A 19,112-nucleotide genomic window follows, 5' to 3' on the forward strand; every position below is an offset into this window, starting at 1 on the left:
AACCATGTACACGACAAAGAAACAGAGAGATCAGAGGGAGAAGGAGGCCAGGGGGAGAATGGATTTGAGATAAAGCATGTTGTGGGATCGATTAAAATTTGGTTTGTCTAATAATGAAGATGATATAAATGAAGACTGAGTACCTTATAGGTCAATCTAACATATAAATCTCAGTATTTTGTGGTAATAAGCTCTTTCACATAGTGGGATCAAAGGAATGGAAAGGGAATGATGGCATGTTGCCTGAAGGAGCTCTATTTTCTTGGCCTAGAGTCTTGAATGTTCTAGTGCTCCCAGGTAAGTACACAAGTTGTACAAACAGTTATCATTTCTGCAGAACTAAGATGTTCACAAACAACTTTTTGAATAAGGCTTAATATCATGAATGCTAAAAGAAAAGTTAAGTAATGGGAATATAGTGGTTGAAACATTGAGAATCCAGCACATGTGACTAGAGTCCTGATTTTTGTTGTCTATGTCAGAAATCTTCACAATACACAAACTACATAATTATAAAGCATCTGGTAAGGGTCAGAAACTTTTTTAAAGTTGCAATTTGGTATTTGGAGATAGCAGCAGCCATAACTTATAGAACAAGTGAATATCTATCTCTGATAGCATTCATCCTCTGGTGAGCAAACCTGCAGATAGGAATTGGTTAGTATTCCTTGGAATCCAACTTTTGATTTATTTGACCTGTTACCTTGTATTTAAGTTGGAGGAGGTCCTTACCCAGATGCATTTGGGAAGGTAGTTTAAGACAGTGGCCTTGAGTGTGAAAGCCTCTCCACGGATCACAGAGTAGGGCATTGTCAGCTCCACAAAGAAGGGCTGGAAGGCTTGGAGAGTGGCAGGAAGGGAGAGACCGAGTCCCGTGTCCTCAGACAGGCAGAGGGCCCCAGCTTTCCACTCAGTAATGGCATCAGGGACTGTTACTCCTACTTCAGCCACGCCTGAGGAGCTGGTGAGGACGGTAAGTGAACAATAGAAAATAGGCAACTAATTGAAGTCATTTCTAGAAAGAGAATCCATACACATTAATGTATGATTAATGTTATGTCTTGAATGCACTCAGTAGAAATGGCAACAATGGAAAGTAAAACCAAGGCTTGAGAAGGGAAGATAGAAGTCCCTTTCTTATAACTCTGTTTTCAATTCTAGTCTATTTCAAAATCAATAGATGTATAGTTGCAGTTATAAGCTATTATAAACAATGTCATTATAAACCTAAGTATGTAATTTAAGTTTATCCTGAAATTCACCACTCTAAAATACAATTTCCACTGAGGGCAGGTTTAGTTGGTGTGATTGATTCTGTACTTAGCCCTAGACTGCTGATCAGTGAAGGATCTCTCAAAGCTGTTAATCTATGCAATGCTTGGTTGCATTTAGTCCTTGTATTCATTTTCTGGAAGACTTAGAATTAAATTTGTGCAAAATTTCTTAGCTCTGATGTAATTAGATGAGTGAACCTTCATCGCAGAAATATTTATGTTAAATCTCTTCTAAGAACAGAAAGTGTTTAAAAGTACTTGAATGTTAGCTAACAATTAAAAATTGTGATGAGGCTATGTTGCTGTATATTATATAAACAAAGTTACTTACTTCACCGCTACAATGTTCCAGATCCATGTCTCAGGGAAGTACTGCCTCACAGTCTCCTTTTGAGGCTGGGAATGATCTACCTTCCTTAAAAAACTATGGCCTCTTCGCGCACCTATGATTATATGTCGGGGAGGGAAACGACAGAACATATAAAAACAAAGGTAATTGGAGATTATGCTATAACAAGAAAGAAAAAGTAAATAAGCTGATGACATAGGAGGGAATCCAGAAGAAGGAACTTGGGCAGGGCGACCAGGGAAATTTTCTTTGAGGAGGTAATATCTTAGCTGAATCCTGAAGCATTCAAATAAGTTAGGAGTGGAGGATGGAACGGGGGAAGGAATCACAAGGAGAGAACACAGAGACACAGATTTAGAATGGGACTTAGATGGCCTGTAGAGCAGAAAGGAGTCTAACGTGGCCACTGTACACTCTGGTTAGAGGAGAAGGCCATGAAATGGGGTAGGGAGGTAGGCAGGATTCAGCATTTCCATTTGGAGTGTTCCTTTGTGGGAGCAAAGAGAAATCCTGGTATGGTCATTATGACAACGTCTTTGAGAAACAGTTAGCAGGAGTGAAAGGATTTTGAGTAAACAAGACTCTTTATTCCATATTGTTTCAAGAGATCACAGTTAGGATCTTTCACCCTACTTTTTGTTGGGGTGTGCTGGTAAATGCTTAATAATTGACAGTCCAGAAAAAATGATGTACATACATATTTACATAAGTTTACTGTATATCTTACTGAAATAAAGAATTTATAGTACATAATGTACAAATGACAAAAATATATCATACATTTTATAGTGAATTCCACAGAGCCAAATGACTCTCACTGAATGCTTTCCTTAATGCTTAACAAACTCTTTAATCTATAACCAACCTCTTACTGTCATTTAAGCATGACTTGACAAAATCGGACCACAAATAAATGCTTGATTGCTATAAGATTCATCAAAGAAGTTCCCCTTGTTGATGAATGAATGTAGTGGCAATATGAATTTTGGCTTGATTTTTGTGTTTACTTTAATGGCTAAAAAGAAAGTGAAACAATGAGGATGTATTTCAGAACTTCACTAGTTCATCAGTGGTGTGAGTGACTTTTTTGCTGAAGTGTTTTACAGTTTATGAATACTGGAAAGAATACTCTAATTTTTTGAGCTGTGGACAATGTAAAGGCTACTAACAACACACTATTAAGTTTAATGTGCATTGATATTCACTTGTTTTCTTAAGTTAGACAGTCACCAATAAATCTGATCTTCATTTGGAATACTTGCTGATTTCATGTTATAAATACTGCAGTCATGACCTATTTCAAGCTGCTGACATGATTTTAGTAAATGTGGAGTTGGGAAGTGATATATGGTAGAACACCATGATACAGTATTTGTACCATACAGATACAGTGGCTGTATTAAAATAATTAGGAAGTGAAGAGTTTTGCATAATTAGTACCTTTGTTTTTAATACAACTTATTTATTCATAACTTCATAGAATTTGGCTTTTAATGATGGCTGTGTTTAACGACTGACTCGCAACATTCCTGAGAATCTAGCAATCAGCTTTTTGTTTGTTTGTTTGCATGGGCAGGCACCGGGAAACAAACCTGGGTCTTGGGCATGGCAGGCAAGAACTCTGCCTGCTGAGCCATCGTGGCCCACCCAACAATCAGCTTTTATGAATCTGCACGAGCCAGTTCTAGAACACCTCTGCCTTCTTTATTCAATTTAAAAAATATCTCGCAAAAAAATTGTTAGCAAGACCACATTTTCATAAGTCCTTTTTCTATACCTCTTTCAAACTAGGCATATCCTGAATTTGGGGGGTGGAGAGCAGGGATTATATTCTGCAGCTCAATTCTCACATGTCTTCCATTCTTATTTATAATTTAGCCTCTGACTGCATCTCTGACTTTCAAATTCCTCACAGGATAGTTGTCCAATTTGCTGATTTTGTTCTCAGTAAATCTAAGCATCAGCAAGGATCACAATTCCAATAAAGTTATTCACCATTTCTACCTGTCATCCTTTTAGCTATATGCTCACTCTTCTAGATGGCTACTTTTAATCATATTTAATACGTCTCTGCTTCATCCTCTCTTATAACTCTTCTGCAATCAAACCACTTTCCTTCATTGGGGTTTCTTAATGTCTCTTCTTTCCCTTCCTCCACTTTCAATATCCTTTTGACCATTTGACCTAGTCCTCTACCATTTCTAGATTTTAACCATATCTTCCTTAATTCTTATACCATAAAAACAAACTTTAGTGATGATGTTTTTTAATCTTTTTTTCCCTAATAAGGTGAGTTTTTTGTTTCTTTTCCACTTCCTAAATTTAATTTAAAAATTAAATTAAAAATTTAAAAGGTTGCTTTTCAAAATTACCTCTATAAGTTTAGTTATGTGCCATCTATAATATCGTATCAATTTGATACTTTGGATGCAGATGAGCCATTCATTTTGCCTTTGTTTATATGACTTTTTTATCTATTGTTTTCTTTCTATTTAGAGAAAAAAGTGGCTGAGTTCTCCTCTTCCTTAATGATATTTCTTATATCTAAAGCTTCTTTTTCATTCCAAATGTTATGGACATTTCAATCGCTGACTAATACAACCATTTCTGACCTTGGATTTATCACTATTACTTCTTTATAGTTTCCAGTCATGGGCCCTGACAAAACCCATCTTTGTTTACTGATGGGCTCTAAATATATCTTGACAACAGCAAGATTATAAGTATAGAGGGAAGTTGAGGAATTTAACAGGTAAGAGTGTAGTTCTGATTTGTGAATACTTGTATTTTTGTTCACACTGATTTTAAGCCTAGAAACCTTATCTTTCCTTTTCAACTCCATTTACCAGATGCAGATCCTTTATGAATGACTTCCTTGGATCCATGATGAGAACTAAACCTTTCATTCTGTGTAATTGTATCTGTCTTGTAGTATTTTTCATAATCTACTCTGTATTTCCTCCAACTTTGCATATTTGTTTTCTAATACAGTCAGAAGACAGGTTCATATTGCTATGTGACCTTGATCAAAAACCTGAATCACAAGACGTTTTTGTTAATCCTACTATGTTTTACCTTTCTTTTTTTAAAAAAACTTTTATTTGGTTCAGTATATTAGGCTATTAAATATTATTAATTTTTACCTGGAGAAGCGAATCGCATCTGGGATTCCTGTATTTCATATGTTTGAGGTTGTGAACATACTTTGGGTTTATGAATCCTTGAGTTAGTGAATACCTTTAAGCCCATGTCCTGTAAAGGAAGTAATCACCTAATCAGCACATAAATATAAAATATATATCAACATATATATATATGTTGAATTTAGCATATACCATTTGATTAGCTTAATATAAAAAATTTGAATATTCATATCTGTCAAAGGGATATTAGCATACTTATAAAGTTAATTTCATTATGTTCTTTAAAGTCTAACAACAGTATTATTTTGATATCACAAGATATGATTTTCAGTTTGAAGGAACTTGATTAGTGGCCCAAAAAGGGCCAGTCCTAGCTCTCTCATTATCAACAGACTTACTATTCTGCTGGCCTTGGAGAAATCACTTGACCTCTCTATGTCTCATTACCCTCAATTGTGATATGAAGGTATGAAAATAAATAATGCTTTCCATATATAATATTTTATTAACCTTAAGAACTGACAAGCTATAATATAAGTAATTTACCTTTAGGAAGCCATACATATCTTTTTCATTTGTATTTGATACTGGGGAATATATTATTCCGTTAATGTAGACATTATGGCGTTCAGCACAGGGCTCATCTTCCTGATTCAAACTCTCAGGGAAGCCAGTGAGGTCCTTTACTGGCAGCAGTTTATACACCTGGACAAATGCAAAGGACAAAAGGGCCAATTTTGGGGTTATTTTTCTTAAGCACAAGGAGAAAAGAACAAGAATAATCACCATCAGCCTTTTTTTGAGTGCTCCCTTTGCCGTGATGATTTATAGAGAAATTAGGGAGCATTTTCTCTGAATAGCGTTTTCATTTTGAAGATGTGTAACGATTTTAGTAACAAAACAATGACAATACACCCATCTATGTACTCAAGGCTCATAATACTCTGTTACACAGTTCAGAGACAAACACTAGACTCCATACTAGAATGAAATAACACTTTGCTAATTAAGAAATTGAGGTCTGCTACATTAGAGACTTTGTACAAAGCTTTGTCATGATAGAATGAAGTAATAGCTTCATTCTCTCTTGTGGCTAGCAACTGACTCAGTGTATAATATAGTATTGGACACAATGTTCTAAACAGGTCCACATCCCTCTATATGGAACGGAATAATACGTTCTTAGGTATTATTCACATAAACAGAATGCTCCAGATCTTCTCAATACATAAAACTTTAACAGTAAAATATTGGAAATTATGCTTCCAAATACATTTGAAGGAGGTGAATACGACAGACATAAAATGCTGATAGGTGCACAATATTGTATTCAGAGATGCCTACAACTGATTAATAGAATAGATTAGCAAAAATTAGTGTGATGATTAGTTGAACATTTTCTCAAAGGCAGCTCCCTTTTAATTTTTCCCATTTTCCCTCTTTGCTTTAATTTTCTCCAATAGATAGTACATATTTATTGTCTGACTCATCCATTAAAATGTAAGTTCCATGAAAACATGGATTTATCTTTTCCAGTAGCTCACTACCAGATTTCCAGCAAAATGTTTCATTAGTAAAATACAGATAAGGGACTGAAAGGAGCTAGTGTTCTATCCCAAGACAACTATTCACTACCTGACAGCTTCTGTTTTATTTCTGGCAAATTAAATCAGATTTTCATTCTTATTGATCCACAAAGGTTGTTATAATATCATTGGGAAAAAAAAAAACCTTGGGGACTATAAAATTTTGTGATATTAAGTATAAAAATTAATGTTTATTTTTTCACATATCCCCTTGCTCCCACTATTGGAATGTACTTACTACTTTTTAGCCTTAGAAGGACTGACAAATAAATCCTTTCTTATAAGTTTATATTTTGGGGAAATATAAATATAAATTTTGCCAATGTAAAATTTTGATAGTGAAAGTTCAGTAAAAAGTTATTCTGATTGGAATCATCGAAAAGTTGAAGAGATGAGTATATAGCATTAGTACACGTACTAAGTAGTTTCTCTTTGTTTTATTCTGGCACATCCATTATTTAAAAATACTTATTTATTAATGCCATTTAAGACGTAGTGATTAATTTTTCCCAATTCTTATTCATCAGAGACAACATTATCTTCCTTCAGAGATTATGTTCAACTTGAGAACTCCAGTGTTTCTACTGAATTGATACAATTCCTATAAAACCCTGAAATTTGATAATCTTTTTAACCTATGCAGTCTTTCGTTAGGCTTTTGAAATGTTCAAGCTAATTTGGAAAAGATTAATGGTTTTGTACGGCTCTGAGATTTCAGGGACTTTGAATGGTGCATGATCTCTTTTATATTATCTCTCTCTGTATTTTTGTACAAAAATATAAATATAAATATATATCTATATATATTCATATGTAATACCTTCCTCAGCAAAAAAGGTGTGCACAAAAGAACCCAAAGCTATTAACTCCTGGATAAATAAAATTTTAGTGGCTTCTCCCCTACTCAGATAAGCATTTCCCCTTGTTGTGAGCCCTTGGCCCTTTCTGCCACCCGAGGCGATGGGAACTCACCGAGGATGCGGACAGCTCAGCCTCGGGCTTCAGGAGCAGGACGCTTTGGTCCACGGCACGGAGGGCGCAGAGGGACTGGGGAGAAGCTGTGACTCTCAGGTGGACGTGTGAGGCCGGAAGACTTCGGGTGGGGCTGAAGCTCAAATCCACCTGCGAAATTGGGAGGAAAGGGTGGAAAAACAAATTTCCTGATTTTGTGACGCGTTCTCTCACATTTCTTGATCACTTTTAACACATGATGGCTTTGACTTCATGTCAGTCCCGTCTGAGGCTTTTTGTCCACTTCCCTCTTTCAAGTTTTTTCAAGTTTTGCAGAACAGGCAAAACGCAACATTTTACTCTGATTCTTAAGAACCTGTTGAGCCTTTAAACAATATCTAGCTAGTCTTATAAATGACTAGTTTTGAGACGTCTATGTATGGATGGATGCATTTATCTCTACCCTTGATCCTGGGTGAGGTGCTATCAAGCTGCAGGTTGAATGCAAATGGCTCTTTTTCTTTTGACTTTTTAGTCTTACAATCTTGCTTACATAGTTTCCAACATTTCATCATAGAGAAAAAGTGATCTGAACTGGATCATGCAGTAAGAGAACAAGGTTGTATATGTGAGAATTTTGCACCCGGAGTCTGGTGGCATGATTCTTAATGTGCATCTGCCATCACCATGCTGAATGTCTCTGGGGAATTCCTCTAACTGTTTTGGCCTCAGTGTCATCATGTATAAATAATGGAAATTGATAGTAATTTCTAGTTTGAAATGTTGAAAAATTTTATTATATGAAACACTCACCTTGTTGAGCAGACAATTTTCAACCTCATATGTTGCAGAATCCCCGACCACTTCCCCATCAGGTAAAATGGTGTAGATGAGTAATCGGGCAATGGGGGCAATATCTGACTCCACAGGAATTGACACAGAAAAACGGCCTTTCACTGTAACACGGAGAATGAGAGGAAGTTATCTGGGTGAGTTAGAGAGCTCGCCAGGGCTGAAATAAAATTAATCTGCTGAACAAATCCAGTTTAGAAGCCTGCTTTGGTCAATACCTATTGATGTTAGTGAATGACAATAGTAGAAATAATAAATAATAGACATAATAAATGGATGACTACCTCTAAGAATGCTAACTTTAGACAAGCTTCATCAAAACACCCTCTCCTTTCATTAATCATAAACTGATCTGTCACCCACTTAAGCTTCAGCTTACCTATATAAGGTTCTGGTGCTATCTGAGAGTATGGAGACATCTGCTTGGCTACCTTTTTATCTACAGCCCATACTAGAGAAGGAAAATAGAACCCAAAGTTGTGAAATATAAAAGTAAGAGTTTAGAACATTGTATTTATGCGTATATCTTTTTTTTAATTTTCTATGGACCTAGTATTCTATTCTTTTTTCCATGAGAGGAATACTATGCTCATTCGAAGTTATTTTGATGCCTACAGAGATACTTTAGAGTTTCACTCAACTTTTGTAAGTCTCCTGTGGTGCTTCTGTGTTGCTGTGAAGGTGCAACAAAAAAGTACTTATCTGATAGTTTTCTAGTAAGTGATCTTTTATGCTGTAATAGAATAGGAGAAACTGTGAACAGTTTGTATTGTTCCATATTTGTTCATGGAGAGAGTCCAGTTCAAAGGTGGAAGTACTCCATAAAGCATAACTATCTTTAAATGGGAGATAAGACATAAAGATATAAATGACTTAGTGCAAGACCTAGACATGGAAGGCACCTCACAATCTTACCTACTCTTCTCTCCATTCTCTAAAATAATTTTTAAGTCTCTCATTTTGAGAAAGAGATGGTCCATGAGTGTTTATTGTTTGAAAGTTTGGAATAAGTATAGATTTTTAAAAAAAGTAATGTTTTAAATAATCAAAACAGAATATGATGAAGAGGAAAGGAAATATTTGAAAATATCACTGATATTTCTGGAGTGTAAGGTTGAATGTGTTAAGGTAAGGCAGGAATGTGGAGATTATGGACACACTCACTATCTTCGTGCTCCACGGTCAGTTCATGAGACCCAGTTCGGACAATGCCTCCCTTTGCCATTATCTGCAAAAAAGGAATGAAAAGGCAATTAATTTGCCTAATAGAGCTCTTACTCTAAGGCTTGCCCCCATGTGATATGCTTGTTATTGAGCCCCTGGGGCAATAAATATTCCCAAGGGAAATTGAACTTTCAAGAGGAACATGGATAAGAAATCAAAGTGGTGCTATCTAAAGAATTTCATAATTCCTTGCTCCATAGAGAAGTTTTGTCTACAGATGAGTCAATGCAGCGGGCTCCCCTCTCACCAGGTAATGGAAGGTGACCTCCTTCAGCTCCCTTGAAGCCTGTCCATTCAGAATATAATGTGCCTGGATGGTCTGGGTTTGGCCACAGGGCAGTTCACCAGCCACAGGCTCAAGGTGGACAAAGCTCTTGCTTAAGGAGAAAACATGATTAGCAATGAGATGCGCTTCTATGTTCTCTTGTGTCAGCCACTCGTAGCCGTAACAGGGACTAGCATCCTTGTGTTTGACCTAATGAATTAGAAAAACGATATTATTTTATGGCTTCTATTTCATAAAGTATCAATGTTCTCAGAAAACAGCACCAGTTTACTGCTCTACCTTAACAAGTATCTAGAAATCTTTTGCTGCACAGTAAAATGTGTGAGAGGAGGGCTCCTTATTTTTGGTTAAAATCAGGCAAAGTAATGGTCTGTGCCTTTGTACTGCAGGGGTTCCTATGGTTGGCATTTCTATCTGAAGGGCATAAAAGGAAACATCCTTTTCTTTGATTAGCTTGCTTGACATTTCTTTGGCAATACTATCTACGCAGACAGAGACACTGGTGCTATGAAGCCTCATTGAGGTGAGCAAATAATCTGCAGAAACAGAAGAATTTATCTTCAGAAAATGTGTATTATAAATAAATGTAATATTGCAACCATTGGGTCTTGAGAAATTTTCTGTAAATGACATTGGCTCAAAGTATTGTGTTGTTGAATAAGCTGAAGTCTATCTAACCTGAGCTATCTTGGGTCGGTTATTTTTAATATTTCTTGCAGTTGTGGACTGTTAAGCCTCAAAGGTCCTATTCGGTCTGTATTCCCATTTTTTTTCTCCATGTAGAGAAGTTGTTACTTAGCACTTTTCAAGCTTCCCTTACCCATCTCAAAGTGACATGAATGTGTCCTTTCTGTGCCAGCAAAGCACATTGGTCATATCCATATATATGCTATAGCTATATTGATATTGACATAGACAAGGATAAACAATGCATTATCATAAAGAAGAGGGGGCATTTAAAAGATGATATTTGGATTGCCAGGATTAGCATAGCACCTAAACAGAGAAAACATTCAAGACATGAATGAATGAATATTCAATTTTGAGTCACTAGAGGTATTTTAAATCTGGATCAATAAAATACATTCTTTATCCTTTCTTTATACCAACATGAAACCTCTTAAGAGGCAGGGGTTTTCCATCATTATTATTATTATTACATAATATCTATTGAATGTAGCTACTTATCTAAATATGTACATCTATATCTTTATAAATATATATATTATACAAAGCAAGTTATATGGGCATGGGCAAATCATCTGGAGATAATTAAAATAGTAGGACAAAAACGAAGAAAGAATGATAATTTATATTCAAATTTTTTGAAACTAATTCCTAAATGATATGAAAATGTGCTTGTATGGTAATATTTAACAAAGGAGGCTTTAACACCCACTATCTCATTTAATTCTCATGACAACCCCAAGTGGTAAGGAGGTAGGTATTAACACTGTACCTACTTTACAGAATAGAAAACTGAAGCATAGAAAAATTGTAATTCCTTGCCCTTACTATAGGGATGAGCTTGGATTTCTATTCAATCTGTATGATTCTAGAACCCACACTTCTACCCACTGAGCTAAACTGCCTTCATCTTATAACCTTTTTTTCCAAGTTGACTTCAAATGAGTCTCTAGTTTCTAGATTTTTCTCTTCTTAAGACTAAACACGATTTAGAAATTTCATCATTTTTAGGTTGTAACCTGGTTTCAAAGGTTATTTCATGTCTTTGGTAACTTCTTTCCAAACTTACTCTGACAGTGAGGGTTGGAGACATAACACTGGTGGTGTTGATGGAAAACTGCACCAGGCCATGCTCATCTGTGGTTGCATTGGAGTGATGGTCAGCTTCATTTGCTTGGATGAAGACAAGTTTATTTGGAATGGGGACGCCTTTCCCATCCACTAAGCGCACCTGCAGATCAAAGCTTTGGATTAGTTATGTGGGTAATACCCCAAAAGCAATAGAACACACCCAGTTTAGCATAATATTTATTGAGCGCCTCCTGGATATTAGTCATAGTTCCAGGCATGGGCTAGAGCAATGAAAAAACAGAATCCCTGTCATCATAGAGCTTACAGCCTTGTAAAAGATATACATGGTAAATAAGCATATAGCAATATGTACTTAATTAGTAACGACCCATCCTAAGAAGGAAAATAAAGCAGTGCAAAGACAGGAAGTGATGGCAATGACAACAAGGATGACTTGAAGAGTGTATTCTATGGCTATTTTGGAAATACTGTGTACCATGTATAACTCTTAGAGCGTCACAGAGTACAGGGTCATATAAGAATGAAAACTATTTAAGCCATTAACCAAATTTATTTGAGCCCCAGACACTTCTTTTGAGACAAACCATTAACTTCCTATGGAGTCATGTTATAAAGTACAATAACGGATAAGTAAGCAGTTGCTAATACATTGTCCCATGTGCTTGATGGGATGTTTTATGTATGATATTCACTTTGCAGCCTAGATATTGATCCTTTACAAGGCAAACAGATATTATAGGCACTTCCCATATGAAAAATGCCAAATTGAAAAGAGACACACAATAGTAAATAAAGGTCTAAAAAGCCAAATTGCTGCTAATATTGAACTCAGCAAGTGAGCAGTCCAATTCAGATTGCAGCAGATGGTGATTATTTTTCAGTATAAGCTACTTTTGGTAGAAGGAAGCACAGCAGGCAGATTTGACTCAGCATTTGTAATTGCTTAAAAAAAATTGTCAATGAAATGTAGGCTACATGTACAAAGACAAGGATAGATGCAAAATTGTGATTCTTCCTTTTCTCATGAAAGGGGATAGTATTTAGCAGCAATAAAATATCAGAAAAGTACAATATACCTCAGAGATAGAAAAAATTGACTGCACTTTCATTTCAGGAAGTGACCAAAATAATTCTGAGCACTTTCAAAACACTCTAAAATTACTCCGCCATACCTGAATAGAGTCTTGTCCCTCTGTCTTTTACACCCTTCATAGCTGAAATCTTCTAGCATTTTTATTAAAAACATGATACACAGTAATTACAAACTGAGATATATACAACTATCATTTCAGAATTTTGGAGTCTGAAAGATATGTTTGTACATATGTTTAATGATCGAAAAATCACAGTAGAAGATTTTTTTTGTAATCTGTGAGAAAATTTATAATTTTTAAATCTGAGATCCTTAAATACCAGTACTTTACCCCCATGTTTGCAGTTTTTTTAAAAAAAAATACATGTTATTTTATAAAAAGTAAAATAAACATCATGTCCATGAAGTAAATACTAGGTATAGTAAAATCTTTGATACATCAAAATAAAAATTAAAACCACTTCCCCACCCACACAAGGTTAGTGTTCGAAGAATAATGTAAATGACCACCATGGGTTTTGAGATTCTTGTGAGAAAGGAGATTGTATGGCATCATACCACTGCTCTGAAAGTGGGGAAGAAATCAACCTAATTTTCATAGTGCTTTAGAATGATTGTATAAATTTCACATTCAGATTTAGAGAGGAACAGATGTGTTTCTATGTGATTTTATACTTTGGTTATATTAACCAACAGATAACAGTAACCAGGTATGGTACTGACAGAATATGTTGAGCTTATTAGGTACATGATATAATCTGTGAAGTGTGAAATACTCTACCTGCCCAAAGAAGGGGATCCCTCGTCTAAAGTTTGAATCCACTTTCACAAATGAGAGCTTGGTTATGGTTCTTGTGATTTCACTGGATCCTTTTCCAGTTAATTCTACCCCTGAAAAAGAAGAAAAGAATTACCTCTTTTGGGGAAGGATCATGCCCTTGAATTTTCTCCATTTTAATTCATAATTTAATGAAGGAAATAAGTCAACGTCCATTGTTTTTCTTCCTATGTCCATGTGGTACACAAACCTGTTCCTTCTTCTTGTATCTTGGCTTCTACTTGAAGTTTCATTTCAAACCCTTGCCTTTTCATCTGGAAGACCTTGGTTCTTACTTGCTGAGAGAAGCAGCCATTGCTGTTTAGCTGAGATGGGAGAAAATAAAATACAAAAGCATAATACTTATTATATAGGACAGATCAGTGGTTAATCTGTTTTTGTGTGTGTGTGTGTGTGTGTGTGTGTGTATGTTTGTGGGGGTGGGGTGGACAACGGCTCCTAAGGATTTTTTTTTATGAGGACACGATAATACTCTCTAGGAACTAATTATTATTTCATTTCACAATAATATCTAGTTAAAAGTTGACATGTGTATTCCTTATACTTGGAATTCCTTAGAGTGAGATGGAAATGTCTTTTAAAAATAGTTGGGTAAGCCGACTGTAACAGGCACCTAATTCTTCACTCAAGTTTGGTTCTCCTCCCATATTATATAGCTGAGGCAGAGAAGTGGCTGTCCAACCAGGGACTGTGTTCTAGCTCTGGCATCTAGGTAGGGCCATATGACAGGTTCTTGTTCATAGAAAGAGAGCTGAACTGACACCCTTCCCAGTCAAGATGGTTACGAGGTGAATATTTCTTCTTTTTTCTCCAAAGAATTGGACGTCCAAGGTCACTTTGGATGCCGGGTATTAGAGATCACTGAGCTTCTATTCTATTCTGGATGTTTGGCGGACTGAGAACACTCACAATGGACAGTGACAAAGAATAAATAATTCCTATTGTGTTAAGTCCCTGACGTTTTTTTTCCAAATATAATGGCTAGCATAGAATTCTCTTCCAGATTGTTCTCATTCCTGAGTTAGCACCATGATAACTCACTGGTGCTATTGATAACTCACTGCTTATCAGTAATGCCTCTATTATTAGCCTGAGGAAGGAACAGTTTTCCACCCACCTGCTGACTGAATTTTTCACAGAGAGCCTGTGACTCTTCATCAAAGCAGTTGGAAGGGTTGCTGTACTTTCTGCATATGCGCACAGTCACATGTCCTGGGACCGGCTTCCCGTATGTGTATCTGCCATGAAAACATTGGCAAAAGACTCAAAGTAGATTTTGAACATCCACACTTTCTACCTATTAATACTTCTTTATCTGTAGCATATTTATTTTCTGTACTTCTCTTTCATCCCATCACTGTTTGAGGCTCCCCCAGTGTTGAAGGCGCAATGAACTGAACAACTACCCTTCTTTAGAATCTCCAGTGCCATATACTAAAACGTACTACATTTTTTTCTTTATCATGTCCTTTTCCCTTAATTTATTTCTTTTCAATTTCATCTTTAAAAGTTATATTTTTTATTTTAAAAGTTAACCCCACTCTTAAAAGAAAAATCAATACCAAAAAAGTAGAAGAAGCAAATACCCTCAGTTGTACTGAGGAATACAAACTGTTAATACCATGGTATCTCGCCTTTTGTTATCCTCTCCCCACGAATCTTTATCTCATTTCACTCATTTGCTCTTGACAGAAATACGATTTCACCATATATAGGTCACTGATGATTGCTGTGTATTTCAAAGGCATTTGTTTCTCTCCCTATTTCATGTGTCCTCTATGGCTCCATTTGCAAAAGCGTTGGCTCGCTAGTTAGATGGGACCAAGAACTTGGTAGATATTACTGTGAAACTTTGCTGGGGCAAGGGGTCAGTTGAATAGGTAGGCGCCTTATGTATGTGGTTGTTAGGCAGGATGGTTTCTTCACCCTGGTTGCTCTTTCTGCTAGTGCTTCTGCTGAGCTTCAGGAATGGGAGCAAAAGATCTTGGAAACATTATTTTCAAAGTTGGAAGGGACCATACTGAGAGATTTTATCCTATCTCCTCTGTCAACACAGAGAGGTATGTGACATGCTTTAGCTAGACCAATAAGTTAGATGAGATTTTAGTTACATGCCAATCTCTACAAATTTCAAATCTGAAGTTATCTCCCCTCTATGCATGCTAGGTCAAATAAATGATCTCTCTGATGATTGAATTTCCCCTACAGCCATGAGTTGATTACATACCTAATATATGTTTGACTACTTCTAGTGAAGGGAAAGTATCTACCCTTCAGCACTGTCTCATATTTGTGTGCATGTTTGTCACTGTCAGAATCAATCCTACTAGCACAGCCTTTCTAGGAAGAGATACCCTACCCCATGATAGTGATTGTAGTATAGCTGGTGAAGACATGAAAGGAAAAAAGGAAGGAAAAATAAAAAAGCAAAGAAGAAAGTTCTAGAAGTGAAGGTGCTCCTAAATACTTAAAGGCCGTGCTCTGAGGAAAATCCGCCAAAATACCCCAAATGGTGAGTATCCTTTAAATACCCCTCCCCTGCCAGATTTAAAAAATGATTGACTTACAGGCCACATACTGACACATTCACATATTCTTCCAAAATAGTGATTATTCTTGGTATTGTTACTTTCACTTCAAATTTGGGAAGCACTGTTGATGGAGATAAAGGAATGTGATGAATATTTTTCAATTTGTGGGGCATTAATATTTTCAGAATCTCTGTAACAATTGCATAATGATACTTTAGGACTCTGAAAAGTTAGCTCTACTTTCCTATGTATCCACTCTACTCTCAAATGGAAATTCTGGTTGAGGGACTATGGTAACTCACTGTGACAATGCATTATGAAGGACTCCACTAAAGGAAGGAGATTTTAGATTTTGGGGGAGATTAGAAAATAACGAAGCTAGACGAAGTTCTGGTCACAAAACATTGATGTTCCTTATAGGAGTTAAATATGATTGGTTGTTCTCCAGCCCAACCTCACCTCTGGGAAATGGAAGGACTCCAAAAGAACTAAAATTCTATGCTCTAGAGGTTTGAATATGAAGAAAGCCTTTTCCTGATTTTCCATAAGCCATACCGAATTCTTCCACAATGAAGTTGTGACCTAGTTGTCTTTCTGACTCCTTCTGTACCACCACTTTGTAGGAGCCTTGAATAGGCTCTGATGAGAGGGAGAAGAACACCTGTTTGAGCCCATTCTCTAACTTGAGATTCTGCCATTGTGCAACGCGATTTCCTTTCGGGTCCTATGGATAAATTAGTCACAATTTACGAAAGGGCCTAGGATCATTAGTAGTGATAAAATAAACCTACAAAAACTCCTATGTTGTCTACAAAGAGTACAAATAGGATGGTAGTGGGGGATAGGGTGGGAAGAGGAGATGAGTTGTAATCACCCAAACTTATAAGAGAGTTTGAAGGCTTCTCCTTCAGGAACAAGTATCTGAAATACTGTGAAAAACCTCCCAAATAAGAATGTATTCCTTAAATATATTGCTTTCCCTCTAATGATGGAATATTTGTGTTGCTTACCTCAATGTATACTAGTGGAAACTGAAAGACAAAAGAGAAAAAAAAGTCCTTAAATATTCCCAATTCTGATTCATAAGCAAAACACCTTTATGTCAAATAAACTTATCTGTGGTAAAGCACAAAAATTTCAGGCTAAATTTTACAGAAATTTTAATTAATCCATTTTAGACAATTAATAAATAATCTTAAGAATGCCATCCATTAGGAATGGTAAATACTAACATTACTTGAACTCTTACAGCATACCAATGAAGAATATTCCTTTTCTATGCAATTTTACAGATTGAAAAATGAACATTAACTGAAATATAAGTAACCATGTTCGTATGCAATTATTAACATGGGTCATACAATTCTTAGGTACTTCTAAGAAAGAGGAAGAATAGCAACTTTGCTATTAATGTTTACTTATTCGTTTTTTAAAATGGATATTTACTAAATGACTACCAAGTGCTGTGTATCATTCTAGGTACTGGGAGTATAGCAGTACACAAAAGAACAATATTTCTGTTCTCATGGAGTTTACAGTCTAATAGGGAGGGATGCACAAACAAGAAAGAACATGAATACATGTATCGGGATGTAGTAAGTGTCATGAAGAAAAATAAAGCAAAGTTAATCGGGGTTAGAGTGATGAATGAAGTGTTTTAGATAAGGAGTAAAAGTAGAAGGGAGGAGACCAGTTTTAAGGTTATTGTAATAGTCTTATTTAGAGATGATGCTGATAGTATCATTGAAGTGGTAAGAAGTAGTTTGGATATATTTCAAGGCAACATGATTTTATGATGAAGTGTATACAGATGTAAATGAAAGAGAAGAAGCAAACTTTATTGCCATAATTTTTTTTTTTTTGCTAAGGAACTATAAGAGAAAAACTTCGTCTTGTTGAGATAAGAAAGCATGGTGGAAGACTAGATTTAGGAGAGAAAAATAAAGACTTTGCTTTGATGGCTGTAATACAATAGCAAAAGTTACCTCTTATTGCAGATATCAGTCTTGAGGAACAAATATTGATTACCCTCAACTCACTTAGAGCAGAGGTTTTGGTAGCTACTATCTTTGATGAGTTATTTGAACATAAGTTCTTTGGTGGTTTTAACCAAGTCTATTATTTAATGTATTTCCTTATAATTTGCCTAATTGAAAGCTAAAAAGTAAGTTTAATTGTGTGACAACTTATTCAGTATCAATACCAAGAGAAAGAATTAGCTCCTTTATTGACCCTTGGATAATATTTTGTATGAGGATCTTATGCTCTTGTGATGCCAGAAGGTACTATCAGTGATTGCAGATTCCTCCACTTCCAGGTCCTCTCCACCATCAAAAACACATTCCTAGACTGTTTATACAGTCAATCATGATTTATATAATGATCAAAAGACTCACCAACTCATTCAGGGGGTGAAAGTTTTCATCCAAAGAGACAATACGAAACTTCACTAAAACAGAAATAATTTCCATGAGCCCCACAAACACTAAAGCAGGCCAAAAGGCCAGCAGGTCAAGATATTAACCTCCACAATTATAGGGATTTTGGCTGGGGAATATGTGGGGAAGGAAGATCTTTCCTTTGTGAAGTTGTCCTGCTGTAAACGTCATACCTGTCTGTTCCGGTTTGTAGATGGGTTTGTCCGTCTGAACAAAGACCAGACTCTCTTTGTTTTGAACCAGCACTGTGGTCCTCCTCTTGAACTCTTGAGTTAGTCCTCTCACTTGGACAGTGAGGAACAGAACCTCTTTATTATATGAAGACCTTGGGACCTGAGATATAGGAGAGATTGTGTGAATCTACCCAGTCTTCCAAGTCTTCCTCATCCCCTGTGCCATGGGAGATCTTGTCCTTTTTAACTCAACTTCTCTTCTTCATTCTCACCATGGATATTTGGTAGGCCAGAAATTACTTCTCCCTATTTTAATAAGGAGAAGTAATTTCTGGCCTACCAAATGGAGGGAAATACTTCATTTAGTAGGAAAGATCATGAATGAGACTCATGTCTCCATATAGCTGAGACAGTTCAGTATTGATTTCAGTTACACCCTGAAATTTACCAAGTTGATACCATATGTTAATAGGGCAGGATAAAAGTATGTCTTAAGCTTGTGAGAAAAAAAACTACAAATATTTTATTGGAACTGGATGTAAACATCCCATATTTCCCAATTTTGAAGAGACATTTGACATTTGCTCAAAGCAAT

The 19,112-nt window shown here is 36.0% G+C and overlaps 1 protein-coding gene and 1 long non-coding RNA gene across 2 annotated transcripts in view; one reads left to right on the forward strand and one right to left on the reverse strand.

Moving 5' to 3' along the window:
• The window catches only part of LOC143691466 (alpha-2-macroglobulin-like), a 40,311-nt gene that overhangs the window by 18,462 nt on the left and 2,737 nt on the right, over positions 1 to 19,112 (reverse strand). Inside the window, exons 3-19 of the mRNA XM_077169972.1 lie at positions 18,518 to 18,677; positions 18,303 to 18,355; positions 16,917 to 16,937; positions 16,462 to 16,630; positions 15,943 to 16,027; positions 14,493 to 14,613; positions 13,566 to 13,680; positions 13,319 to 13,428; positions 11,422 to 11,583; positions 9,627 to 9,854; positions 9,320 to 9,383; positions 8,117 to 8,259; positions 7,325 to 7,474; positions 5,313 to 5,471; positions 4,767 to 4,875; positions 1,606 to 1,717; positions 733 to 961 (exon numbers count right to left, since the gene is read on the reverse strand). Of these exons, the coding sequence (XP_077026087.1) occupies positions 733 to 961; positions 1,606 to 1,717; positions 4,767 to 4,875; positions 5,313 to 5,471; positions 7,325 to 7,474; positions 8,117 to 8,259; positions 9,320 to 9,383; positions 9,627 to 9,854; positions 11,422 to 11,583; positions 13,319 to 13,428; positions 13,566 to 13,680; positions 14,493 to 14,613; positions 15,943 to 16,027; positions 16,462 to 16,630; positions 16,917 to 16,937; positions 18,303 to 18,355; positions 18,518 to 18,677 (2,190 nt within the window). The remainder of the gene's footprint in view (positions 1 to 732; positions 962 to 1,605; positions 1,718 to 4,766; positions 4,876 to 5,312; positions 5,472 to 7,324; positions 7,475 to 8,116; positions 8,260 to 9,319; positions 9,384 to 9,626; positions 9,855 to 11,421; positions 11,584 to 13,318; positions 13,429 to 13,565; positions 13,681 to 14,492; positions 14,614 to 15,942; positions 16,028 to 16,461; positions 16,631 to 16,916; positions 16,938 to 18,302; positions 18,356 to 18,517; positions 18,678 to 19,112) is intronic.
• The window catches only part of LOC143691467 (uncharacterized), a 53,018-nt gene continuing 35,538 nt past the window's right edge, over positions 1,633 to 19,112 (forward strand). The window contains exon 1 of the long non-coding RNA XR_013179530.1: positions 1,633 to 1,766. This is a non-coding gene — a long non-coding RNA (uncharacterized LOC143691467). The remainder of the gene's footprint in view (positions 1,767 to 19,112) is intronic.

The sequence above is a fragment of the Tamandua tetradactyla genome, chromosome 7 (genome assembly GCF_023851605.1).
Source record: "Tamandua tetradactyla isolate mTamTet1 chromosome 7, mTamTet1.pri, whole genome shotgun sequence".
In the NCBI taxonomy this organism is placed as follows: domain Eukaryota; kingdom Metazoa; phylum Chordata; class Mammalia; order Pilosa; family Myrmecophagidae; genus Tamandua; species Tamandua tetradactyla.